Genomic DNA, 17,306 nt, shown 5'->3' with positions numbered 1-17,306 from the left:
CAGCCAGAAATCATGTTCACATGCAAGGAACACATGTACAACATAGTAAAGTTATTCATGTTACATTCAGTCACTTTCACACCTTCCTTCCTCACTCTCTGACACATCCAGTGTTTAACCAGAAGTTTCAAGACCAGCAGCTAAAAGGAAACACGCCATTATCTTGAATAAATTACAGATTTCTCTGGGTTTGAACATTGTGAGAAACATTTGGTGTAATGTCAGTGCACAATCAGCTCAATAATATATAACCAAGGGTGGAAGAAACTAATTACAAATAACCTAATTACTGTAATTAAGTTGTTTTTTGGGGTACTAGATTTTCAAGTCTGTACTTTTACTTGTATACATTATAAGATATAATCTACTTAGTTACTTTTAAAAATCATAGTTGAGTACTGAGTACAATTTGAATTAATAACCAAAGTTTTCATCTGAGTCTTAGTAGTCAATAATATCATCTGATCGCAAACAAGCCAATAAGAACAAAGACACGTAAATGCAAACAAAACAACGCTGCGGCAGCACACATTTGGAGTAAGGATAACATTTAATCATTTATTGATTAATTGCTATCAATAGTTTGACCAGTTAAAAATTATTTAATTTTAGTTATTTAATCAATAGTCAGGAAATGGCAGTAACTGCACCTCATTTGACAGTGTTTTGTCTGGTGGAGCCATTTGTTGACTAAGGAAAAACTTGAAATGAGAAATAAATGACAAAAAAATTGAAATGAAATGAGGAAATAAACACGTTTTGTATCTTATAACTTATTAACGATCAATCAGTTGTTGGTTAAGTAGTTTTTGTGAAAATATTTGTACTTTTACTTAAGAATATTTCTAACACCAGTACTTTTGAATAATACTTTAGTAATGTAACAGTACTTGTACTTAAGTTTTGAGTGCTCTTTCCACTACTGTATATAAGATATTTAATATGGAACTCTTACATATTATAGCCTTAGTCCCTGTATAGAGAACTGTATACTTTGTATTAAAGCTGCATTATTTTTGTATTACTGATTTATTCAATTTTAGCTTGTAATATAAAAGGAGTTATTCATAGTGATGAACCCACAACCTGGAGGTTTGTTTACAACCTGTGTGTTTGTGTTTCCATACAGCAAAAATTAATTAACAGTTAACTTAAGACTTATCATTTAATGAATCCATTTGCAATCATTAATTACACCATATACAGGCAGCACGCCTGTGAAGAACCACTAATCAGGATTCCTACTCATGGCAGACAACCAGCTGATGCTTTGTGGTGTGTTGTCATCTGCAGTTGGAGGTCTATTTAAGCAGCCAGTCAGACTCAGTGTTCAACCTCTGCATGTCACAGCCCTCCACCAGCAGCAGCCTCCACCTGTGGCTCTGTTCCCCCGTGGTTCCCCACGGAGCGCTGCACTGATCTCTGCTAGCTCTGCCTTTGATCACTTAAATTATGCTTCTCAGGTAGCGAGAAGAGTGTGTAACAGAGCGCAACAGAGCCTTGATGTCAAAATAATATCTATATTTACATTTATTCTTCATGTTTGTATTCACATTGACTGTATAAGCTGAATGTGAATTTGTTCTTCCTCTCTGGGTTCATTTCTCTTGACTGCTGAAGAGTCTGGTTTCATCCACAGTTCAGTTTGAAATAATTTTATGCAATGAATACAAAGAGTCTAAAATGAATCAGAAAATTCAACAGATTCTACTACATTCTTGTTATGTGATCCATTATTAAAATGCTCTGATATTCCCCTAAAAAGACCCAAAGATTTGATGAAACTCCCAGAAATAGTCTGGACCAAAAACAGCTGCTTAAGAAATTGCTGGTGTATTGCAATACCCACAAATCATGTAGTGAATGCAGGGTTTTGAGTTTTTATGTAAGTATAATGGTAGCTATTTGATTTTCTAGCTGCTAAAAAATCTCAAACAAGAGAGCACAAAGGATGCAGCGTGCGTGAATGCAATGTGTGTTTAGTTGGATTTGTTTAAGTTGGTGTGAAACTCTGGTACAGACTAAACAACCAGACCAGGATTAGTTTAAAAGATGGGTCTTCAGCTTCCAAGTAAAATCTGTCACAATTTGTTTGTGGAGTGGAAGAGCCAGACTGAAAGCTGGCATCAAGGAGGCAAAGTGGAGACATCAGCAGAGACTGGAGAGACACCTCAACACTAACAACACCAAAGATATGTGGCAAGCAATCCAGAACATCGCAGGCTAGCAAAGCAGCAGCACCCCTTTCATGTGTGAGGCCACATTGCCAAATCAGTTGAACACTTTTTATGTAAAGTTACGTTAGCCAGTTAACAATAAGCAGGGGGAGACCTTTTTCTAGATAAATTTAGTTTTGACTTTATATTTTGTGATTACAACACTAACACTTTGGTCCACAAGGGCCTGAAGAATTAATGCAATATCAGAGTTCCTTGGAGAAGCTTTAGGGGAACTTGAAATAGCAAAGTTTCTGTGCCAAGTGCTTGTTAACTTTAACAGAGGAACATCCCAACTGGAAACATTACGAAATTGCATGGTTTGTGTGCAGCCCAGGACAGGCTGGATCTGTAGCGTGTGATTAAATCTGCCCAAAACATCATTGGTACCAATCTATCGAAGAAGTATACAGCACTGCCAGGCCAAGACTGAATGCTGGCATCAAGGAAGCAACATGGAGACGTCAGCAGAGACTGGAAAGAGATCTCAACACCAACAACATCAAAAATAATGGGGCTTCCGAAGCAGGACAATTCTTGTCTTTAGTGCTTGTTACCTTTTACAGAGGAGCATCCTGACTGGACAAATTACGAGATTGCCTGGTTTGTGCATGGCCCCGGACAGGATGACTATGCAGCGGGTGATGAAAAGCGGACAGAATATCAGTGGTACCCATCTACCAAGCATCAGTGATACCAGTGAGGTGCCTGCAGAGCCCAGAGGACACTAAAATACAACACCCACACTAGCCACAGCTTCTTCACCCTGCTGCCATCTGGCAAGAGATACAGAAGTATCTTCTTGTGTACCACCAGACTGAAGAGAAGCTTTAAATCATCCAACCTTATGTTTTAGAGGGACAAATGAATTAATCTTGAACCCTGAGAGTTGCCGAAATTGTTCAGTGAGCAGAATTAGTTTTGGTAAAATTTTGATGTTTCTTGGTGATGTTTACTTGATCAACCCTTGAAACAACATCACCAAAGTCGCTAAAGCGGTATGGCTAGAATGACAAAAAAGTAGGTGGCTTTAAAGAAGAAAATCTTGTCTCTGAAAAGCCTGCAGACCTCAGCTCATTACACAACACTTTTTTATACTTGTGCCAACTGACCCTTTGCGAAGCCCCTCCTGCAAACAGAGTAGCAACTGTAACAAGGACGCCACAGGCCTGTCAAACTTTCCATTTCTCAGCATGTTGAAGTGGTGTGCATGTGGCTAAAATACACCACTCAGTGAGTCTGGACAGTGGCATCTTTTTTGTAGTCTTTCATCTTAAACTTTGTCCTTACCTGCTCTAACATACACTGTGAGCATTAGCATGTCTGGCTAACTACCACTAGCTTCCTGTAGATGCAGTAATGTTACCTCCAGTCAAACTTGTTTGAGATACCATCATGTGGGGGGGGTTGAGGGGAGGATGTGGGCTGATGCAGAATCAAAGTGGGCTGACATCGATGCATCTCTCTTGGGTCTAAGCTTGGATTTTTTAAGCTCTTATTACGGCTTTCTCAGTTGCGGTTGGTCTTGTTGGGTGACTATGTAAAGGTCCACTGCACTAATTGAGTCCCTGCACTTCATTTTTCCATGTTAATGAGTGTATTTCTGTCATCTATAATATATATTGTATTTCACCTTCTGACCAATGTTTGCTGAGAGCTAGCTTTAGCAGCAGTACTTTAGTAGTAATGTTATATCATGTACACAGCTGTTAAGTCACTTTACATATTTAAAACCCTTTCACAGGGTTCTTGTTCAAAATGTGTCTGCTGGGGATGGACTTCTAGGCTAATTCAAAGAGTTCAGGTGTTAGCATGAGCTGACATTAGCCAGCTACACTTACGAAATCTACTAGGGAAAGTTTTTGCCGATAAAATCCATGGTTGTCAGCTAGTAATGAGACGCTGCTTTTGTTTACTTCTCTGTGGTGGAGTCAAATACCTTGTGTTTCAACAGTTACTCCAAATTTTGATGTTGAATCTGCCCCTGTTATAACTGTAAATTACATATGTGCAGTGCAAGAAGGGAACACTTGACAGGCGAAGCAGTGATAAATAAGGAGGGTGGGGCTTAGCGAAGGGTCAATTATCGGTCTCCTCCGTGTTATCACTTCTTTCTGATCTTCTCACTTTCCTCAGCGCTGTCCAAATGTCTCTTCATATCTATGAGGTCTATATTTGTAGCACGAGTGTAAGAGTGGCCCAGAGCAGCTTGTGGCTGGTATACAAAATTGATTATTCAGCTAATTTCCCCCCTGTGGCTCTTCCTTTCAGTCCTCTGTAATGAGAGCCCCATGCTGCTAAAATGACACTGCACTGTCACCACTATGAGCTGCACTGACAGCCAGTTGTAACCCTGCGGACTCCTCAGAAATAATGTTCTTTCAGTGACAAAGCAGAGGGTACAAAGCACAGGAGAGCCTGATGATTGAACATAACTGAGAGAACGTGCACAAGTAAAGAGGACGATTATAGAGGAGTATGAACCATAAGAGATCGACCTGTAACAAGCTCATGTCAAATGTCATCACGTCAGAAAAGAAGGAAATGCAGATTCTTGTCTGTCTGAACCATTCACTGCAGATCATTTTCTCTTTTTCTTGGTTGTTTGTCAATGTGAATATCTTTAAAAGTCTTGGTTCTTGAAATTACATGAGATAGTTTGATAAAGACTGAAATGGGGCAGTGGTTGGGGGCAATAAATCTCTTAAATCTGGGTAGGGAAAGTGAAAGACCAGCTCCTGTCCCTCACTCATTGCCACCACTGGTGACCCTTAAGAGGCTCTGTAAGAGGCTGCATAAAGTCGGTATTTCACCCAGAGGGTGTGGTTTTGCAGGGCTCAGCCATGCATGCTTCAGTGAGCTCATGATCGAGCTCTGTGACCTTTTCAGTGTCAAAGTATAGGCTAATATTATTTAATTATTTATTTAAGCTTGGAAGGTTTGACAAATGAGACTGAATAATACATGCATAGAATATGAGCTACATTTATTTGATGTTTTTATGTCCGATTTGGCAAAATACTCCACTGATATCAGAATACAGACTCCACATCTTAGGTTTTTTGTTTGTTTGTTTGTTTGCATATTTTTTAAATTTAGTCATTTTTTTGCTAGTTTATCTTAGTCTATCTTGTCACTATATTTAGTTCAGGGGTGTAGTGAGGAGTAAACCCAAGTAAACTCACTTTATCCACCTGAAATGAGGCTGAGAGTTAACTCACCTGTTTTGAAATGAACTGTATCAGTCAATGAGGGGATACATACCTCTGTTTTTACCACTACATCCCTGATTTAGTTTTATTTTCCAGTATAAAGTTATGATGTTGATTTTTAGAATTCATCAGCAATCGGTGAAAGTCATTTGAAAATCAGTGAAGTTTAGCATTAGTCAAGGTTGCAGCAGTGCAGCAGTACAAGGAGCCAACATCTAAGTGCATCTTTGTAATTGATGATCACAAAGGGATGAAAAAATCATCTCTGTTTCAAGTCACAGTCAGGGTCGAGGTCTGCTGTTGGTTTAATTTGGTGATTAAGCCAAAAATTAGGCTGATAAAAAACTTTTTAGGTCCCAGTTTTGCTACTTTATTCAGAAAGAGACAAGACAACCCAAAAGAGCCTATATGAGGTACACAGCACTGTCTGTGATGCAGGATGCAGGGCTCCGCTCCTGAGCAAAATGCTACATGTTTTAGTTTTTAGGGAGTCCCAGGCATGTAAACCTCAACAGCTCCATTGGAGCCACCCATTTTCAACTGTGAAACAGTCGCCAAAAGAAAAAAAAGCCAATCAGCGTCCTAGCAGGGACGACTGGCAGCTATGGGTGTAGTTTTAGGTGTGCAGGAAGCAAGAAGCATCCATGGAAGCGCAAAGAACAGCACTGAAGGCTTTTTTTCATGGAGAGGATGTTTTTTGCTCTTCTCTAGGCTGAGTTTGATCTGATTGGTTGAAGTAAGTCTGCTTGGTGTTTTTAGAAAGTGCCGGCCCTTTTCCAAATACTTTCAGAGGAGATATGTAATAAATGTCCATAATTTATCTGGTGAACCCATGTGACTTACCTGAGTCAATCACAAAATATTTACAAAAATGTATAGAAAATACAATAGAAAAATATATAGTAGAAACAAAAGAAGAAAAAAAAATACTAGCATGACATTAGGCATCACATAGGCATAAAGGTTACAAAGAATACATCAGGAAGACTAAGAAATTGCATGTGTGCTTGAAGCATCACTACCAGCATAATAAAGTCTTTTAACCAGTGTGCAAATCTGTCTGTTTCAACCTGACCTACACCTAACAGTAAAGACCATCGAACTGTCCTCCAGACATGGAAATTATTTAAAAAATCTGTGGTGTCTTTTTTGATGCTACCACTGTGGGGAGTAGTATGCCCAGTGGCTTTAAATAAAGATTTACATTTCAGAAATGCTGAAAAATGAAATTATCAAAGCTCAGAGAAAATACATCTTCACTGCAAGTTTAACACACTGGTCTTATGATGTCCAGCCATCCTCATCCACTAGTTGAATGTCCTGCTCACCGATCATCATCCTCAGCCAGCGCCACCTTCTCAAAGTGGATGTGCAGTCTCTGGCCCTCAGGGGCCTCCAGCAGCCAGTGGCAGGTCAGGTTGTTGCTGTAGTTGCTGGGAAAGCCAGGGGAGACGATCCGGCCGACTGTGACGTTCCTGATCAAACCGCCGCAGGCAGCTGAGGGAGGAGATGAAATGCAAAACACAGTGAGAGTCAAACAAATTCACAAAGTGGTGCTGCGAGCATCACATCAACACATTAGCTCACTGACATTAACCTTATCCCACAAGTAACTCTGGTGTCTGTGCAGACTGTCAATAATCAGGCCAGAAAAGACATGGATGCTATTAATTTTTCATGACTTCAGGAACACTAAAATCCCTTAGATCATTTAAACCTTTTTGTCTCCAAATGCACTTACAAAAAACATAATAGCTGGAGGCCAATACAAACAAGGGCTACCTGTTAGCAGGCTTGAGGAGTAACAGGTTATGTGTAATGTTACGTAATCTTGCAGACAAAAAAGACGTAATCAGATTACAGATACACTGAATAAAAATCAGGATTTAAAATACATTTTAAAATAAAATAATGCTATACCACCATGCATGCATTACAACACCATCATTAATTACCACCACCGTTGTGATGAAAATGATGTCACTGGGTGAACTGAACAATTTTGCCATTCGTTTGACCTTCAAGTCAATCAATTTTAAATAATTTTCATACGACAAAGGAACTAACAGATGGACAAACTAATAAACCTAACAATGAACATAAAACATTATATGAGGCTAAATTTCACCATATTTTATATTGAGGCAATCCAAAAATGATGGAAGAAATCACATCACATTACTTTCATACTTAGATTAGGTTACTGACCACTACTACTTTTTTTTTTTTAACAGGTAATTAATAACTAAATCAGAATAATACCCCTTCCAACCCTGTCTGTTAGTGTGCCTCACATGTTAAATTTAGTAAATATCACCAGCGATAATTTGATCAGAAAAACATCATTTCTGTCCTGATTTCCCAAATAGTGCTTCTTCAGATGTAACTGGCTAATGTGAGCTAATGCTAATGCGTGAACCCCTTGAGTCAGCTGACAATAGGGTTGGGCAATTGAACGAATATATCGTCTGTCAATGATGGGCTGGATCCAGCGATATTTGTCATTTTATTTTACTGATGTAATAGTCTGCAGAGTGACACACCCAGTCAGCCGGACCATGAGTGCTCTGAGCTGGGTGAGAGGAAAACAGCCTGCAGAGTCAGACTCTTTACACTCTTTCCACGCGGTGAATTAATTTGAATTAATTTGATTAAACAAGTGGTGGTGTTTGTTGGAAGAGTGGACAGACTAACAAAGACAGTTTTGATGAGTTTTATATGTTTTTCTGTCGAGTTTGTATGAAGTATGTTTCATGAGGAGTTAATGAGCCAATTAAGCTCATCTTCATCCGCTATAAGAGGGATTTTTAAATTCAGAATATGAATGGTTGTGTTTTCTGTTTAAAAAGGAGAAAAAAGTTTGAGAATATTGGATGTACTGAGCGTGTGCAGCATGCGTAATATAGTCAGTTCACCACTTGTGTACACCTGCCAGCTGAGACCTGAGAGGACGAGAGGATGGTGGGAGGCAGGACGAAGATATCACCAATCGCCAACTGATGGGCTGACGATGGTCATTTGGAAAATTTTAACATATTGCCCAACCCTAGCTGAGAAGTCCGTCTGCAGCGGACTTTTAATGTTTCCATCTGACACAATTTAAAATGAGAACCCTGTCAAATTGTCTTAAATACTTAAAGTTACTTAATATTTGCTAAAGCTAGCTTACAGCGCATACATTGGTCAGATGGTGAAATACAAAATGTATATGTATGCAATGGGTGACAGAAATACACTCATTAACGAAGCGCAGGGATTAGATTAATTGCAGCGAACAATGAGAAGGTCATCCAGCCTGACTGCCATTGCCCCAGGTAGAGAGCTGGGATAAGAGCTAAGCTAATCTGGTTTAGACCTGAGAGCATGAGCCAGATGTGATGAGAGATGTGTCATCGTCAGCCTGCTTTGATTATGCACCAGTTTATTCCCCACATTTGTGCCTTTGTGTTTTATGTTTTTGAGAGACGACAAAAAAAATACGTGTCCAGCCTTATGAAACTTTTTCTCCGAACCTTCTGCACAATGCTTCAACATGGAGAGAAATGCAAAGCATGACAGGCCTTGGGCACCCTGGTTATGGTTGCTAATCAATGACTGGACAGTTGCTGTTCACAGGAGGGGCTTCATGAAGGGTCAATTGGCTTTTAAAAAACCAACATGTGTAATATGTGTGCAGTCATAGAATCTAAACTTTGAATTTCATGTAATTCCTCCAATTCCCAGATTGCGTCCTCAATGGTGCGTTGTCTGAGATTACTGCCTCCAGCCCATCACAATGGTGGCAAATAGAATTTTTGTTTGTGGTGCTTGAAAGCAGTAAAAAGTTGTTTAAAAAAATTCTGTATCTTTCAAAAAAAAATAATGTTCCTATTACTCAGAATAATCCACAGAACTCACTGTAAACAGAAATGCATCCTAACAAATAAATTAGTCTGAAAACTGTTTACATTGCATGCATGGCTGGATACCATAGAAGGTAGGTGAGAAAACACTGAATCAACCAAATAATAACTGTATATCTCAAAAGTGGATCCTGAAGTCCCGACTTATCAGTTATCAATCACATTTGATTTTAAATTCAAGAGCATGGAGGGAACCAATAAATTAGGTGGGAAAGAAATCATAAGAGATATGATCAGATTTACCAACACAGAGAAGATACATCTACAGTTGTGTGTGTGTGTGTGTGTGTGTGTGTGTGTGTGTGTGTGTGTGTGTGTTGTTTCCCAGCTGATCGGGTCAAGGTTACTCATGCAGACAAAGCTTAATTAAAGTAGAGCAGGAAGAGTAAACCCAGTGGCATCCTGCCCAGCCTTCAGTAATCACACCTCCATACACCTGCTTTATGCTCTGACACACACACACACACACACACACACACACACACACACACACACACACACACACAATCAAGATGGCAGAGATACAGATGCACAGCCACACAAACTCCCTGTTTGAAATTGCTTTCAGAGAAACATTCCCTGTGCTGTGAATCAAAGTGGTCAGGAGTAAAATGGTCACTTATTATTCATCAGCCAGCCTCATCGCAGCAAAGAAAGAAAGAAAAAAAAGAACATTCATCATCCTCACACTCCTGCGGGAGTCCAGGTCTGTCTGTCTCTGTGTCTGTCATACAAAAGGACCAGAAGGTCCAATAGATAACTCTTGGCTGCAAGTCCTCTAAAAATGACCCAAAATGCTGTAGCTGTTGAGGGGAATTGTGTGAAAAGCTGGCAGAGAGGCTGAAACACAATAAACACTCAAATTCAAAAAGCAAAAACAGAAGTCAGAGCCTGAAAAGACCAAGTCTACTGACAATACAAAAAGATACAACAATAATATACTGCACTTATGCTAAAAGACATTAATAGAGGTATTGCTAATAGCAGTTATAATGTTAATATTATTAATATTATAATAAAAGTTTTAAGATTTCTGTTATAAATATTGAATTTGTCTGTACTGCACACTTTATATGAATTTATGGTTAAAAAGACATTAATGCTATCACTGATTATGTTAATAATAATGTTACGACCATAAAAATATTGTTTTATAAATGTCAATTTGTTGTTATTATTTAGTTTAGCTATATGTGTGTAACTGTTTTAGATGTAATGCTAATTCTAATAATGCTACTAAATGTAATATAAATATCAAAGTAATAATAATGTTCACAGTTTAGAAATACCTGTTTATATATATTCATCGTATATTTATTATGTACTTTAAGCAATTATTCATTATTATTTTAGAAGTAATCTGCTAAACAGTGTATTATAACAATGCTAATGCTAATAACATTATTTTAGTTTGTCTATGAATTATTACTGTTTTTATCACATATTTTAAATCATATCTGTATAATGTTTTTTATGTAATGCACAATAGGATAACAGAGTAATAAAATAATAATAATAATAATAATAATAATAATAATAATAATAATAATAATAATAATAACAATAATAATAATAATAATAATAATAATAATAATAATAATAATAATATCATATTCTGATAGTATTATTAATAAGAATAATAGTAATGCTGATACTGTAAAAAAAATATGGGTTTAAAAAACATCTTTGTTGATAAAAAATTAATTGCTTTTATTACATCCTGGAGTAACTCATATATTGTAAGATATAAGATAATAAGTTAAGCAAGTTAATAAAACGTATTATTCTCATTCTTATTCTTATTCTTATTCTTATTATTATTATTATTATCATTATCATTGTAGTAGTGGTAGTAGTAGTAGTAACAGTAGTATCATTATTGGTGTTATTTTAATAATGGTGACATTGTTAATAGTCAAAGTAAGTAAAGTAGTAAAAGAAATATATTGATTCTGTATAAATAAATAATATATTGATTATGTATAAATAACTTGTATTTTTGCTTGAAGTACAGTTGCCATCATTATCATTACTATAAGTCACATTATATTTTTTGTTATATTACTTATTATAATTATTATGTTAAATTTAAGGGATTTAAAACACCAGCTATAATGCTAATCCTATTAGCATTTTTTTACATGTTCCATTATTTAAGATACTAGGTTATTATTATTGTTATTAATAAATTCTAAATGAATAAACCATGAATATACAGTACTGTGTAGAAACAGAAATAAATTTGCACTCATGACCCTGATACATTCTTTATGAATTAATGTTTCCTTTGTGCCTTTTTCATTAATGTTATGTGTATAACACTGGCTCAAATATATAAGGATTACAACAGAATTGTGGCTGTGCATCTAGGATATGTGTTATTTTTTTCTTGGCACCTATTTAAACGATGACAGGTAATTAGAAAATAAATCTCTGTAATTAACAGACTATATAGGCAGACCTCTGCAATTACTTGAAATTGTCATTAAGTGTTTAGTTGTCGTCCTTTCTATATGAGGTTGAGCTGTGATAGTGTTCCCTCCTGGTTGTGGTGACCTTACCCAGGCAGTGTGGTTCCTTGCCACTCCAGTAGGGGGTGCTAGCATTGCGGCAGGTCAGCACACTGGGGCCCTGCAGCTGGTAGCCGGTCAGACAGGAGAAGAAAGCCTCCCCTCCAGAGTGGAGACTGCTCACTGATACATCACCGTAGAGAGGCCGCTGGGGGAAGACACAGCTCAACACGAAGGCTGCCGAGACACAGAGAAAGAGACAGAGGAGTCAGAGGGACACAGACACGGACAGATATGAAGACGGAGAAAGGGAGAGAGAATGAAGCTGAAAAGAAGTGGAACTTCAGTAAGAGCTGAGGTTTAGTTTCACAAGTTGAAAGGAAGGAGTGAAGTTAGTTTTAGCAAGCTGCTGATGTCACAAGAGCTTCCTGCCAAATTAAATACACATTCCCTAAAAATCTCCAAGAATTGGCTATAAATGGCTCTGGTTTTTGGATTTGTTTGTTGCAAGAGTGATTGAACTCAGGCTTTAACAACTCCTGAAGTTGTTGCTGTGAGTATGTCATGCTTAACAGCGAAAATGGGACAAACTGTATCCTCATTTATTTGATCAATTTAGCACATTCACTCTTCCAGATTTCAGTTGTTGGGCATTGAGTGTACACTTTAGAGATTTACCCAAAGTGGAAGAAGCAAAAGCTGCATTTTGAAAACGAGAACCTCCACAACCTCCGATTGTGAGGCAGTGCAAAATCCAAAAGCTGAACCATAGAGAGTGAGATGAGCACCCAGAGCAAAATTTTGTTTATATTATTTTATTTATATTATTAAAGTCCTAGAGAAAATAAGAAAAAAACGCATTTGATGTGAAACAAATGAAACCATTCTAACTTTGACAGAAGCTCTCTGGCTCTGTTATACTTTGGCAGAAAAATTTAATTCACCAAAAAGATTCTGTGACTAGAACCTGACCGAAAAAATAGTTTTGCAGGATCTTTAGCAAGATTAATGGAGAGCAGCAGAGTGATAGGTATGATATTATTTTATTGCTGTACTAATGGCATTAGTGCTGTGGAAGCAGAAGAAAGGGAGGCTTCTTACTAACTTATGATACAATCTTGGTAAAATTGAAAATAGAGGCATGTTTCCAATAAAATACAGTATATATGGTTACTAAATTTAAATTCAGTCAGCCACATTTCCTTTTCAATCAGGCTTTCTTTCAACATGACAGCACAGAGACGGCTCGTAGAAAGGCTTTAAATGATATTCATTTTAATAATGATTCAGGCAAGACATCAGTTTTAGTACTTTTAGATCCTAGTGCAGCCTTTGATACCATTGATCTCAGGACTGAAAAACTTGGGTTGGTTTAAAGGAGCAATTTAATGGCTGACATCATACTTGGGGGGCAGGGAATATTGTGTTGCTATTGGGAACCATATTCCAAAACACATGCCCTTGACCTGTGGTGTCCCTCAAGGGGTCAACTCTTGGCCCACCTCTGTACATGCTCCCATTTCATCATTCAGAATGACAACTTTGCTTGTCATAGTTATGCTGATGACACCCAAATTTACTTAGCTTTCTCATCAGATGATCCTATTATGCAAATGCTGTCCCTAAATACATAGCTGATGTGCTTGAACAATATAACCCTGTGAGCCCTGTCAGATCACTGGGAAGTGGACTGCTAGTGGTGACAAAAACTAAACAAGCAGCAGCATTTAGTCATTATTCATGTATCTTACTCTTTTTTAATTGTGTCATTTTAACAGTTTAAACTTGTAATGCATAGTTTCTATTTCTCTGTACAGCACCTTTAATCTCCCTCTTTGTATGAAACATGCTTTACAAATAAAATTGCTCTGTGTTGCCTTATTCAGTGTCCATTTACAGTTCTGTCACCAGGTAAGATTTTTTAACTATCTTCAGGCTGCTTCATTATATAAATTCTCATGCTTCTTTATGACATTATTTTTGTAAATGTGACAGAAACTCCATAAGCTGTGACTTTCCAAACTTTGAAATTAATTTTTAATTAAAAGGACTTTTCACCCCAAAATTCACCAGAATATTCAGTATGTCCCCCAGTGCCTCTAGCGCTGTTTATCCATCTAGGTTTTTTGGTGCGAGTTGCAGAGTTTTGGACATGTCAGCCATAAAAATGTCTGCCTTCTCTCTAATATAATGGGACTAAATGAGCACTTAGGTTGGGGTACTCAAAGCAGGAAAAAAAATACATCTGAAAAATTTCAAACCAGTTTCTCTTTTTAGAAATCATGACCTGGTTACTCAAGATAATTCATAGACCTTGTTGTGAGTAGTTGCATGTAGGAACCACATACTTTCTTGCAAAAAAAAAAAAAGACCATTAATGATGGGTACTTCTAAAAGAGAGAAAAGAGACTTCAATCCATTACTAGTACATTCATTTTAAGACAGCATAATAACTGAAATGAAACTATTTCTGAGAACATTAGCAGCCTCTACTCAAGGCCAGATTATCAACTGGGCAAAGTGGGCAACTGTGGCTCCCAAAAGCCCCGGGTTTACTGTGTGTCTGTTGTTACATTACTACATTGTGGAATTATCATGTAAATAATGTAGCTTTATCTTGTAGATTGGCCCTGTGTAAAAAATGTAGCTCTAAAACCTGAACTGTTTTTATTTTAGATAAGATATTTTAGATGAAAGTAAACTTGGGTTTGTCACAAACAAGATATTTTAATGTAGTAGAGTGGAAACATGGTTATGCAAAGGTGTTACAGTTAAATACAAACACATATTTTCCCCCTGTTCTATAGCACTATTTATCTATCTGGAGTTTTTGGTTGCGAGTTGCAGAGTTTTGGAGATATCTCTCTAGTATAATGGGACAAAATGGCACTCAGCTTGTGGAGCTCAAAGCACCAAAAAGTACATTTGAAAAAGCTCAGAACCAGTGTCTTTTTTTTCAAAAATCATGACCCCTTTACTTAAGAAAATCCACAGACCTTGCTGTGAACAGTTTCATGTAGGAACTACTTTCTTCTTAATAGAACACAAAGTAGTCCTGGTAGATTAGAAATAAAGTAATTCGAGTGCCACTTATTTCCATATACATATAGTCTCGGATTGCCAGATCTCTCACCACAGCACTAAAAATGCCCTGCCTTGTTTGCATTCCTTTAAACCAATCACAAGCGTCTTCTGCGATGCTAAGCTCAGGATGCAGCGACAGTGCTTCTGCAAAATGGTGTTGAAGGGGAACTTGTTTTGGTGGAACATTTGCACGTCTGGAGGCGAACTCTGGCATTAAAATGACTACATCACTGCAAAAGAAAAGGTAACAGCTGTTAGCTTGTCTACATTCGTACAAGTGTATTAGCATCCCAGCCACCAATTTGATGTCTTCAGTGTGTAGGTTGCAGCTCAGAGATTGTTCTTGTTTCCTGGGGACTTATTGTAGTAAAGGTAGAAATGCTGCAATGCTGCTTGAAGTTTACACCCACAGTGTGCATCCAGTGAGACAGATTACATGGTAGACATGTCCATGATATATCTAAAATTCAACAACTCACACCAAAAAAATCTAGATGGATAAATAGCACTACAGGCGAGGGGAAAAATGTGTTTTTGATTTTGGGGTGAACTGATCCTTTAAGCCGTCTGCAAACACAGACGTAAATAAAACAAACAAAAAAATGTCTTGAGGAAAATACATAGCAACCACACAATGGTATTTATTGTAGCAGTGCTCCTCTGTGGCTACCACCTGCTGGATTGGTAATGCAGCGGTTACACCCTCACACACACACACACACACACACACTTGTTCAAAGACTTGTCACATCACTGCCAATATGTGGGGAACATGTCCAGGCTGGATCTCAGGTGACCAGTTAACTAACTGGCTTTTTTTATTGCTACTGATTTGTCTTCCTTCAGCCTCCTGGCGTCCGGCCAAACATATTAATAATATATTTCTGCTAAAGACACTGATCCATCTCACTGTAATTGTCCTAGTTTTATTGTTAGCCCTCGGATGGCTTGGCAGTAGCGCTGCTATTGATTCTGTCTGTTGGGGACAGCGCTGTGCCTCAGGCGAGGAAATATGTAGGGAGATTAAATAGGCCAATAAATGACAACCTACGACCTCAGCTGCTTCCAACACTCTGTTAGTGCTGAGGGATGTTTGCCAGCTCTATAGTGTCTCACAGAAATAGAGATAAGAAGAGCAGTGTTGGTCTTTATAGTATTTCTCATTAGAGCAACATCCCGGACTAGTGCTGCCATAGCAGCAGCTGCTGGAGCTGTGTCCTATCGCTCCCTGAGCTAGTCATTACCATGGTCAGCTGTAGCTATTAATATCCAGGCCAACCGAAAACTATGAAACTCGGAGGCTCACTGGAGACTAGAAAGAGATAAAAGAGCCATCATGGTAGCATTGTGGCAACATAAGACCGCTGCTAACTGGGAGCTTTCACAGAGACAAATTGCCTCGGAGTGGTAAAATGGCTGCTATATGCTTCATCACTTTGTCGTGTCTTCTTAGGCCTTATGGCCATTTATCATGCTTTGGTTTTAATGAAAGGTTATTGATAAGCACTGCTTTTATTTTTTCTCTGTCATACTAGAGGGCACAGGTTGACCTACAGTGTAGTGTTCAGCTGTAAATTCTACTGAATCACAGGGGCAACCCACAATTTTTGCCACCTTACCCAAATTCAAAATAAAAATAATGGTGAATTAGATGAGCGCGATCTAAAGCACATGGTTAAAAGTGTAAGGGTTTTCATTTATTCGAGGCGTATCCAAACCTTTGCCTTGCCACATACACCCATGGCGCACAGCGGGATACCCCTCATCAGCTGTGCACAAGTGCATTGTTAAATTCCTGGGTGTGTTTTGAGGTGAAACATTCAATAAACATTCAATAATCAGACAGTCAGCTCTCATCACCTTTAAGAAGCAGATCCACCTGCAGTGCAACCATTGGCAGCATGATGGTGAAATTGCCAGGCAGAAACAGGGAGAAAAGATTTTCAAGCGAGGAGTAGTGATGCACAGTTATGCGCTGGTTATCCAACAGCTATATCCAACAGATATATCCAACCAGCATCATGCGCTGCTTATTTCAATGTACACTAGAATATATGTTCAGACTTTACTAATCCACACTCCTGGGTGGGAAAAACTTTAGCCTAAGGCGCCGGTTGTTAACTTGTGCAGATGGACCAACTGCAGCAGAGACTTTGCACTTCAACCAGGTTTTAGCAGGTCTGTGGCACAAGAGGTTTTGACCACAATGAGCCCTGCACAAAATACCAAACACGCATGGTCACGCCTTCGTTTATAGACCTCCCGCCGATGGGTGCGCAGACAGGCTCAAGTTCATTTTACTATCTTGCGCGTGAGGAAAATCAAAACTGTGCTTGTTTAAAAAAGCAAAGCCACGTGAGTCACCAGCGTCATCCACTTTGC

The 17,306-nt window shown here is 38.2% G+C and overlaps 1 protein-coding gene across 2 annotated transcripts in view; it reads right to left on the bottom strand.

Moving 5' to 3' along the window:
- Positions 1–17,306, bottom strand: part of sez6b (seizure related 6 homolog b) — a 306,245-nt gene that overhangs the window by 56,623 nt on the left and 232,316 nt on the right. For both annotated transcript variants that reach the window (XM_084716798.1, XM_084716799.1), the window contains 2 exons: positions 11,892–12,077; positions 6,757–6,925 (listed from right to left, as the gene is read on the bottom strand). In XM_084716798.1, the coding sequence (XP_084572924.1) occupies positions 6,757–6,925; positions 11,892–12,077 (355 nt within the window). The remainder of the gene's footprint in view (positions 1–6,756; positions 6,926–11,891; positions 12,078–17,306) is intronic.

The sequence above is a fragment of the Lutjanus erythropterus genome, chromosome 4, assembly GCF_056507025.1.
Source record: "Lutjanus erythropterus isolate fLutEry1 chromosome 4, fLutEry1.hap2, whole genome shotgun sequence".
In the NCBI taxonomy this organism is placed as follows: domain Eukaryota; kingdom Metazoa; phylum Chordata; class Actinopteri; order Lutjaniformes; family Lutjanidae; genus Lutjanus; species Lutjanus erythropterus.
The sequence above is the reverse complement of the archived record's forward strand: the minus strand, read 5'-3'. Positions and strand labels throughout refer to the sequence as shown.